Here is an 11,592-nt window from a genome sequence, read left to right as displayed (position 1 = left end):
CCTCAGTGGCTTAGCCAGTTAACCTGCTGCCTTTGACGGCTCAGGTCATGAACTCAGGATTCTGGAATCAAGACCTGCATCAGGCTCCCTGCTCAGCAGAGTCTGCTTTTCCCTCACACTCTTGCCACTGTTTGTGCTCCTCTCTCAAATAAATAGAATCTTAAAAAAAAAAAAAAAAAAAGGCATCAAGATATACTAAGTGAATCTCTCAGACTGACATTTTTTATTTTTCCTGGATTTGGCCTCCTAATGAATTAATTCAATGTCTACTTGTCCAATAGTCAATTAAAAAGTAACAAGTTGGACTTCTAAAGGGTTTCATAGAAGATATATTAAGTCCAATAATGCACATCATTCAGGTGCATTATTAGACTGTATCTGTCTTGATGGAAACTTTGTCACTACTCACAATTTTAATTTAAATAAAGGACTATGCTAGTTATTTTCATGTTAAATATTTTGACAGTAAAACATTTAACTTTTTAGACAGCAAACTAGCTCTTCAGTGATCATTTTTAGCTACTATGAATTGGCTTTGTGGATCCAAATTTAAAAGATAAAAAGAGACAACTGAATCACTATCATGGGATAGTCAAGGTTTCTACTTTCTAATGCATTGTTTTGATGGGGATTCACTCAAGACTAGAGAAAAACAAGGCCTCCCAGAGGCTTCCATAGATATGATAAGTCTTAAGGAAGAGTAAATAACTCAACTTTGATAAAAAGGCATCTATTTTTTTTTTATAAAAAGGCATCTAAAATAACTATCTAAAAAAATCTATTATCCCCCAATGTTCCTCATTTTAAAATAAGAATACAAAAAAAATAAGAATACAGCCAGTAGTAAAGATAAAAATACCACAGCTTATTTTGCTGAAATGTTTTAATATCAAAAAAAAACTCAAAGAAAAAAGTCTAGATTTTATACACAAGTACAAATGGTTTCAGTTCAATTAAATGAATGTTACGATTTAAGAAAAAAAATCAAGTACAAAACAAGTATACAAAAATATATACCAAAAAAGAAACCAAACAAACCTGTCATAAAAATTTTGCAGAAACACAGGTAGCTTGGGATTTTTTATTTTAATAATACGCATTTAAAAACTAATTAGTTCAGGAAAGCTATAAATAGCACTATAATCCAAAGAGAGTACCCAAAGTTTATACAGGATTTAGACTAAGGATAACCTAATTTACCCATAATATGGTCTAAATCTAAAAAAAAAAAAAAAAAAAAAAAAAAAATTTGGTCTAAATCTATAATCTTAATCAAAAAAGTGTAGTGTTCACTAAAAGCCAAACAGATGCCAGAATGCCTGTGTTTGAATTCAGCTCTACCTCTATAACCAAAGGCAAGGCATTATGCTTGCTTTCTACCATCCTCTCTGTAAACTGGGGATAATATCCTTCATACTGTTTTTGTAAGGATTAAATGAGGTAAAAATGCCTGGTATTACATAAAAAGCAAATATAAAAGTACTATTATCCTGATATTTTCAAGACGTGATATGATTTTCACATCTCTTTATAGCATCCTTTGTTGTATATAAAATATTAGAAAATTTGAAAGGGACAAAACCTATAATCCTTAGTGCTTATATACAAATTCCTGTTGATACCTCTGTGAAAACTAAACTCCCTTTCCCACAAGAGGAATAAAACATTATTAAAATATTCTTGTCTCAAAAAAATAAGGTCCTTGAAACTCTACCTTCATCCCAATATAAATTATAGCTGCTCTGATTAAATATTTACAAATTCAGTTAGGTTTAGATGAAGAGTGTTCTTAAATGGTAATCTGTTCTGGGATTTAATTGCCTTGCTATTATTTACATTTTCTAAGTGCATACTTTGTTTGTGTGAAGTGAATACTTGTTAAGAACATTTTTCCCCGTCTCTAGGTTCAGCATGTATCAAAGTAATCTTAAAAGTATGGAACACAAATTACTTGCCTTAGAAAAGACAGTTTATTGCATGTATAAAAGCTCAGAGTGGCTTTTGGAAAGATCAAAAGAAAGTAAATACACTAACCATTCAGTTCTTTTGCACTTTATTTTTATATGCATACATGTTTCAAGAAAACAGAAATTTCAAGATACAGAGTACAGCAAATCAAATGAAATCATTCAGAATTATTTGAAGTAACAGTATAAAGTACATGTATAGGATACATTATATAATTTATTCTGAGGTTTCAAAAAACAGTGTTTTTGGTTTTAAAATTCTGATACCATTATTTACTATAACGTTCAAGTAACATATTTCAAGTTGTTTTTTAAAATAATAACTAAATTAAGACATATCTCTACGATGATCTGATAGATGAGCTGCCTTTACCACGATCTTCAAAATAGTGCTGTTCAATTCTTCTACAGAAAGCAAGGAGGTTGCTGTAGTTTTTCACCTTCTCAGAAAGTTCATCATTGGTCAATTGTGTGGTAAGAATGGTATACAAATGGCCAAATACTAGTGCATCTAGTTCAGTAGGCCTAAAACAAAAGTAGAAATGAGAGTAACATGAACAGCATTTACTTTGTATGGCAAAATATACATTACTTTTTAAAACATTTTATTAATTTATTTAAAAGAAAAAGTTATATAAGAAATAAATCCTACCTCAACTTGATAGAATTTATTTTGTTTTTACTTGGAGTTTCTGTTGTAAGATATGAAAAAAAAACCTTTTAAATTATAATTTGCTAGTTGTGCGACTTGTTTTTTAAAGTAGTACGTTGTTAAAATAACATTGGTGTAATTGATCATATTCATTTTACTCATTAATTTATCCACTAAAAAATACAGCAGGTCTCCAGTATACTAGGAACCATGCTAGAGATGTTAAGAACATGAAAGATATTCTAAGACATGGACACAAAACATAAATTACAACACAATTTAGTAAGTGTTTTAATAGACGCATAAACAAAATTCTATCAAAGTACAGGCTATCACTGTGGCGCTAGGACAAATGACACCTGATTACCCAATTATATATTAACAACATAATTTAATTTTAATTTTACAACTTTTAAATTAATTTAGCTTTCATTTTTAAAAAAAGATTTATTTATTTATTGGGGCGAGGGGCAAAAGGAGAGAAATGAGAGAATCTCAAGCAGACTCCTTGCTGAGCTCAGAACCCAATGGTCATGACCTGAGTTGAAATCAAGCATTGGACCCTTAGCTGACTGGGCCACCCAGGCACCCCAATAATTTGGCTTTCTGAAGGAGAGATAAAGATGGCTTCAACAAAAAATTTTCTAGGGTATTTTTCCCTTCAATTATATATTAGTAACAAAAAATTGAAATTTATCTATAGATGAGGCATCACCAAACTACATTATACATTATATTAAAATAATTGCCAATAATATTAAAATATTACTAAAGGGAGAAAATATCACAATAATGAACTAATTATTGCCGTCAGTCCCATAGTGATAAAGTTTTTGAGAAAATGCGTGTTAGCTTACGTAAATGTGAAAGTATGTTCCAATAATCTGGTTTGGAAGAACAGATTTTGGGGTCCATCAAATCTGAGTTTGGATCCTAACTCTGCCACTTACGTACTAGCTATGTGGCCTTGATCACTAATGATGAATGACCTCATGCTGTTGCGTGGTTTTAAATACCTCTTCAAGCCAATAATTCCCCAATATTTATCTCCAAACCCAGTCCCTCCCTTAATACAAGAATCATAAATTCAAATGTCTACATAACATCGCCACCCAAATGCTAAATAAGCATCTCAAACTTGCACATCTCATATTCCCAAAATAAAAGGTACTCAGCTATTTGAGCCAAAAATCTCACGGTTTCTTGAGTCTTCTCTTCTTCTCTTTCTCTTACCCTTTCATACCCATCAGCAAGTATTGCAAGACACAACCACCAAGTAAGTCCTGATTACTACCATTTATCTCTCTCCATTATCATCTACTCTGAGCCACTATCATCTCTCACTATAGCCTTCCTGCTTCTATTTATTGACCACATAGTAGCCAGAGTGATTTTTTTTTTAAATGTCACCAGACCATACCACTCCAAGCATAAACTATTCCAATGAATATCCATTCTATTTACATGGATATGCCAAACTTCTTACCTGTAGCAAACAAAGCCTAGACAACCTGGCCCCTGCTTCTCTTCAATCTCATCTCTTACCACTGTCAACACACAACCAATATTGGCCTTGCCTCCTCCATTTGAACAGATCAAACTCAAGCCCACTTAGGGCCTGACCCAATTATTCCTGCTATCTGGAACACTCTTCCCTTAATTTCACATTGCTGGCTCCTTCTTGTTTTTCAGAGTAAGGCTTAAATGTCACATCTGAACACCCAAACTAAAGCGCACATGCAGCCACTTACTACCGTGTGAGCCTATCTGAATTCTCCATGTAGTACTTAATACTATCAATATCTGTTGTTAATTGCCTGTCTCCCTCTCTGCTTGTTTCCTGCTGTGTTCCCAATACTTAGAACAATGCCTGGGACAAAGAGTTCTTAATAAATGTTTTGAATGAATAAAAAGGTGATTCATTTTTCATGCCACACTTTAACTATGTCCACTTAACTGATGATACTCTAAGCTCTTCAGAGGTAACACTGCATATCTCTCTTATATCCCTACTTCTTAGAAAAGGATCAGAGGAACTGAATCACAGTATTTGCTGAATGCAAGGGGAGAGAAAGCATCCTGCCTAAAGTATGCAGGATATTTAATTTGTCAATAGTACTTATTCTTTCAAAGCCTTCCCTTTTTTTGGCACATTCATGAAGAATTAGTAACAAAGTCAGATGTGTAGTCAATGGTCATGTTTAAGAGGGTAGCCAACAGTATAGTATTAAAAAAATCACAAGTGTCCTTGGACTTAACAACATCATGAATAATATCATTAGAAATGAAGAATCAATAATAAATGGATACCTGAAAAGAACCAGGGATGTAGAAGGTGGATAAATGTAGAGGTACTTTGCGAGAAGTAATATAAACACTAACTCTTCCATATCCATAAGCATATTTCTTAAAAGGTGTTATCTCACCAATTTAAGATTTATTTTTTTCCCTAATTATGTAGGGTTAACTACTTTTTGCTTCTTGAAGTAGATCATTTAAAAAGTGAATGTTTCCTGATGCAACTTTCAGTGATAAAATTGTGTGTCCGTTATCAGTAAATGAAGGCTCTGAAGGAGTTTAAGTGTGTATTCAAACTAGAGTGGTCTAGACGTATCCCTGAAGTGGTCAAATGTTATTATCTGCAAACATATATCCATATAACTCAAAAGGTGCTGAATTATATAGGTAATGAGCATATTGCAACTGATCTCTTGTTACATAAAGACAGCAACTGTGTGGCAAGTTACTTTAGAACATCTAAGAAGGAGTAGAATACAATATACTAAAATCAAATGAAACACATATACTTGAACTCCCAATGCATATTTTTTAATCTTTACAAATTTCAGCAATTACTTATATTAATTTAGATATATATGACATATATAAATTACCAATTCCTGTAATTCTTTCTTTTTGAAAAGTCCACTTGTGGTAGTGGTTCTACAACTGTAGATCATTACTAAAACTCAGAGCCATAAACATAAAAGTTTTACCATATGCAAAAACCATAAGCCTGATTTTTTTAAAAAAAGCAATAAACTCAAAAACATTTGCAATTCATGAGACAAGGAAAAAAAAACCACACTTTGCCCAATATTTGTACTGTTTAATTGAGCCAAGATCTTAATGCACATTGTTTTAATTACCTTTCCTTCAAAAAAAAAAAAATTTACCTTTCCTATACTCTATAAAGGGACATTTCCACCCTTATGTTTACTAGGCAGGAGTTGCAATTTGAATGCTGATAGCAACTCTCTTCCTAAGACTTTTAACATCTTTCATTTATATTACATCCATCTTTATAGACTTTTATTAGAAAAATATCCCAGGATCATAAATATATTTTTAAGATTCTAAGAAATGTGTTGCCTTATCTTGCATTATCATTCTTTCTACATTTCCAATGGTTGGTTATTATTATTCTTTTTTTCCCCTAGTTTTGCTGAAAATAATTGACATGCATCAGTGTATAAGTTTAAGGTATACAGTATGATGGTGTGATTTACATATATGATGATTATACCAAAAGTTCCAGCTAATATCAGTTATCTACTATTCTTTCATTTGAATATCAAAATAAAAATACCGTAAATGTGAATGTTTTCCTACTCTTTCCCACTTAAAATTGTTCTATATTCAACTTTTTGCTTTATTATGATTGAATATTTCTTTCTTCCTGATACCTTTCATAGTCAGTCTAGTTTCAAATACATTAATTTTGTCTCAATGTTCAGTAATTTTTCTTAAACTGTTAACTTGCCAGGTCTTCATGCTACTAGAGATAACCTACATATACCATATCTTTATATATCCATCATTGATCTCAGGACTGTCATTCAAGTTTGTAAATCAAGCCCCTTGCCATCAACCTTTTTTAGATTTTGCCTTTGAAATTTTGAACGACTTTCCCTTAATTTTCTCAAATGGTGATTTTTTTAAATTATTATTAAAGTATAATTGACCTACAATGTTAGGTTAGCTTCAGATGTACAACATACAGATTCAACAACTCTATACATTACTCAATGCTCAACCACAATAACCATAGTTTATACATTATTACAATATTATTGACTATATTCTCTATGTGTACTTATTTATTTTATAACTAGAAGTTTGTACCTCTTAATCGCCTTTATCTATTTTGCTTATCCCTCCTGCCCACCTCCCTTCTAGTAACTGTCAGTTTGGTTTCTGTATTTAAAAGTCTGGGTTTTTTTGGGTTTTTTGTTCATTTGTTTTGTTTTTTAGATTCCAAATGTAAATAAAAATTTTTTTCAAATATAAGTAAAATTGTACGGTCTTTCTTTGTCTGATTTAAATTTTAGCATAATACCCCTGAGGTCCATCCACGTCACTGCAAGTGGCAAATCTCATTCCTTATGCTCAATAATACATATAGCACATCTTATTATATATTTTATATATGTGTGTATATATAAGTGTATGTATATATATATGTGTGTATATACTTTCTTTAGTCATTCACCTATTGATAGACACTTGGCTTGCTTCTATTTCTTGGCTATTACAAATGATACTGTAAAAAACACAGGGGTGCATATATCTTTTCAAATTAGTGCTTTCATTTTCTTTGGGTAAATATCCAGTAGTGAAATTACTGGATCATATTTCTATGTTTAATTTTTTGAGGAAACTCCATACTGTCTTCCACAATGGCTGCACCAATTTACATTCCCACCAATAGTGTACAATTTCTCTATCCTCACCAACATTTTTTATTTCTTGTCTTTTTGATATGAGCCATTCTGACTGGTAAGGTGGTATCTCACTGTGGTTTTGATTTGCATTTCCCTATTGATCAGTGATGTGAAGCATCTCTTCATGTGTCTGTATGTCTTCTTTGGAAAAATATCTATTCAGGTCCTCTGCTCATCTTAAATCAGATTAGTTTGTTGAATTATAGAAGTTCTTCATAGAGTTTCTCTATTAGCCTCATATCAAATATATCATTTGCAAATATCTTCTTCCATTCAGTAGGTTGCCTTTTTAATTTTGTTGATGGTTTCCTTCACTGTGCAAAACCGTTTTATTTTGAGGTAGTTCCAAGTTTATTTTTGCATTTGTTTCCCTTGCCTGAGGAGACATACCAATAAATATGTTGCTAAGGCTGATGTCTAAAGCATTACCGCTTATGTTTTCTTTTAGTTTATGGTTTCATGTCTCACATTTAGGTCTTTAATCTAGTTTGAGTTTATTTTTGTGTGTGGTATAAGAAAGTGGTCCAGTTTCGTTCTTTTACATGTAGCTGTCCTGTTTACCCAACACCATTTATTGAAGGCTGTCCTTTTCCCCATTGTATATTTTTACCTACTTTGTCAACTGACCACATATGTGTGAGTTTATTTCTAGGCTTTCTATCCTGTTCCATTGATCTATGTGTCTGATTTGGTGCCAGGACCATACTGTTTTGATTACTATAGATTAGTAGTATATCTTGAAACCTGGGATTAAGATACCTCCAGCTTTGTTCTCCTTTCTCAGGATTGCTTTGGCTATTTGAGGTTTTTTATGATTCCATACATACTTTGGGAATATTTGTTCTAGTTCTGTGAAAAGTGTTATTGGTGTTTTGATAGGGATTGCATTCAATCTGTAGATTACTTTGGGTAGTATGGACATTTTAACAATACTAATTCTTCAAATCCATGAGCATGCTAAATCATTCCACTTGTGTCATATTAAATTTCTTTCATCAATGTCTTATAGTTTTCAAAGTATAGGTCTTTCACTTCTCTGGTTAAATTTATTCCTTGGCATTTTTATTCTTTTTGATGCTACTGTAAACAAGATTGTTTTCTTAATTTCTGTTAGTGCATAGAAATGCAGTAGATTTCTATATATTAATTTTGCATCCTGCAACTTTACTGAATTCATTTATGAGTTCTGATAGTTTTTAATGGAGTCTTGGATTTCTACATATATTATCAGGTCATCTGCAAATAATGACAGTTTTACTTCTTCCTTAACAATCTGGATAGAGATGCCCAAGTGGCTCAGAGGTTGGGCACCTGCCTTTGGCTCAGGGTGTGATCCCAGATTCCAGGGGTTTGAGTCCCATATTGGGCTCCTTGCATGGAGCCTGCCTCTCTGTGTCTCTCATGAATAAAAAAATAAAATCTATAAATAAATACATACATACATACAATCTGGATGTCTTTTATTTCTTTGTGGTAAAAGTGGTAGAATGGATATTCTTGCCTTGTTCCTGATCTTAAGGAAAAAGCTTTCAGTTTTTCACCATTGAATTTGTTAGCTGGATTTTTCATATACGGCCTTTATTATTTTGAGGTATATTCCCTCTATGCCCACTTTGTTGAGTTTTTGTCATAAAGAGATGTTGTACTTTAAGTACCTTTTCTCCATCTATTGAGATGATTAAATGGTTTTTATCCTTCCTCTTACTAATGTGATGTATCATACTGATTGATTTGAGAATAATGAACCACCCTTGCATCCATGGAATAAAGCCCACTTAATCTTGAGGTGCCTGGGCGGCTCAGTCAGTTGAGCATCCACTCTTGATTTCAGCTTAGGTCATGATCTCAGGGTTGAGAGATCAAGCCCCAAGTTGGGCTCCATGCTCAGAATGGAATCTGTTTGAGATTCTCTCTCTCCCTCTGCCCCTCCCCCTGCTCACATGTGCACGCTCTCTCCCTAAAATAAATAAATCTTTTAAAAAGATAAAATAAGTCCCACTTAATCTTGGTGAATGAGCTTTTTTTTCAATTTTATTTATTTATTCATGATAGACACACAGAGAGAGAGAGAGAGAGAGGCAGAGACATAGGCAGAGGGAGAAGCAGGCTCCATGCACCGGGAGCCTGACGTGGGATTCGATCCCGGGTCTCCAGGATCGCGCCCTGGGCCAAAGGCAGGCGCCAAACCGCTGCGCCACCCAGGGATCCCTGCCCAATGATCCCTTTAATGTACTGTTGAATTCAGTTTGCTAACATTTGTTGAGGATTTTTGCATCTATGCTCACCACAGGCACTAGCCTAGTTTTCTTTTTTTGTAGTATCTTTGCTTGGTTTTAGTATCAGAATAATGCTGGTCTTATAGAATGAATTTGGAAGTTTTCCTTCCTCTCCTATTTTTGGGAATAGCTTGAGAAGAATGGGCATCAACTCTTCTTTAAATATCTGATAGAATTCACCTGTGAAACTGTCTGGTCTTGGACTTGTTGGGAGTGTTTAGATTACTGACTTAATTTCTCAAATGGCAATTTCTTTATTGAATAAACCTCAGTAAAATCCAATTCCTCCCCGAAATTTTTCGTCTTAAGATTCCCATGTATAATTTTTGTAGCATTTCCTGTAGCATATACCCTTTCCTATCAGTATATGAGGGTATATTTTCAAGTTTTACCATTTAATAGTTAATAGCAGTACTCTTTTTCAAACATAACTCCTCTTCCAATTTCTCAATTTAAACTACTTTAAACCAACATTTATTGATCCTCTGCTGACAAATAGGTTTTGTTTAGAAAACACACAGACCTGCAAGGAGCTCATAAATGCTTTACAACAGTATAATTCATTCTACCCTGACTACACTTAGGGGGGAAAAGGTATAAAAATAACACTTTAAGAAAAGTTTTACTTTTTCATTCCAGGTCCATGCTCACCACATGAAAAAGAACAAATGATCTAGCAGCCTTTGGATAGATGTTTTAACAGATATCACAGCAGCAAGACAGCTTGGATACAGCAGGAAATACAGATTTTGTTATAGTTGCATTTCAAATATATGATTTAAATACTTAAAAGGCTACCCACACTAAATATGATAAATGATAAAAAGGCCACCAGTATATCTATCTTGTGTTATTTCTAATTTCCCTCAATTTCACTTTCCTAAATTTTTCTTTCTACCATTTATATTCTTGGTCCCCTTTTCCCAATTCCTCTTCTTGCTCCAGGATCTCCTCACCCACCCTTTCCCCTTCTCTCACCAAGTAAAACTACTAAATTCTTTTCAATGAGTCCTCTCAACATCCCCAGAAAGTTAGCTAGGAGAAAAATTCATTCTAATTTTAGAGGGTACTGGGAGGATACATAGGGAAATAAAGTAGCAAGCTGCTGAAGTCCGGTATATATTAGAGCCAAGAACAGAATTCAGGGCCACCAACCTGGAATCCAATACTACCTTATCGAGACTTAAGCCATGCTCTATTCACTAAAGTACAGTATCTCACAAAGTAATGATGCCTGACAGATAGAAGTGAGGAAAAGACTGTCATATCAGAGTGAAAACACAAATTATTTTTTCCTAATTACAGTTTACTATTAATTAGAGAATGGGGTAAAACTAAAATTAAAAATGAAATCTATTTTTCAATCGTTAGGGGAAGATGTTTATGTAAGTATCATACAAGGTAAAATTATTTCAGAAACCTACACCTTCATATAAATTAAGCAGTTCCTCCACAGCAAACCTTTGGTTTTGTGTTTGTTCTAAATTTTGAATTTTTCATTACAAGCTTAAATATAATTGTACCCTAATAAAAAGAAAACTGTTGTGATATGTCCACTAAATCACATGCTCAATGATACCTGGTTATGAATGAAGTCTCTGACACGGAGTTTAAATGAGAAAAATAAGTCTCCCATGAAGGCAGCATGCATAACAAAACTACCTCCTAACACAGAATGATGCAATTCAAACAATAAAACACACTTCTGGGCTTTTCAGGCCCTAAGAATTCCTGTCAGCAAGAAAAGGAACTACTTAGTACTACATATGGATACATTTTCTTTTGTGTCAGAGACTAAACAAAGACTCTGCATAGCAAACATCACTAGAAACAGGAACACAGCTTTAACTACCAGGATTTCATGGTTTCAATTCTATGAACTTTGTGCTTCAGAGATCAACAGACCCCAAATATCATATGTAGTATACATTAATATTTTATAAAAATATTTCCAAGCTATCATCCTTGTCATT

The 11,592-nt window shown here is 33.2% G+C and overlaps 1 protein-coding gene across 5 annotated transcripts in view; it reads right to left on the bottom strand.

Moving 5' to 3' along the window:
* Positions 1 to 2,036: 2,036 nt before the first annotated feature.
* The window catches only part of MTX2 (metaxin 2), a 66,643-nt gene continuing 57,087 nt past the window's right edge, over positions 2,037 to 11,592 (bottom strand). For 4 of the 5 annotated variants that reach the window (XM_025460289.3, XM_049106200.1, XM_049106202.1 and 1 more), the window contains one exon: positions 2,037 to 2,492. In XM_025460289.3, coding sequence (XP_025316074.1) covers positions 2,309 to 2,492 — 184 coding nt within the window. In that variant the 3' untranslated portion in view covers positions 2,037 to 2,308. Of the gene's footprint in view, positions 2,493 to 2,619; positions 2,660 to 11,592 lie in introns of all 5 variants that reach the window. The other variant, XM_049106201.1, reaches the window with a different exon arrangement.

The sequence above is a fragment of the Canis lupus genome, chromosome 36 (genome assembly GCF_003254725.2).
Source record: "Canis lupus dingo isolate Sandy chromosome 36, ASM325472v2, whole genome shotgun sequence".
Taxonomy (NCBI): domain Eukaryota; kingdom Metazoa; phylum Chordata; class Mammalia; order Carnivora; family Canidae; genus Canis; species Canis lupus.
Note: the sequence above shows the minus strand (reverse complement) of the source record. Positions and strands in the feature narration are given on the sequence as shown.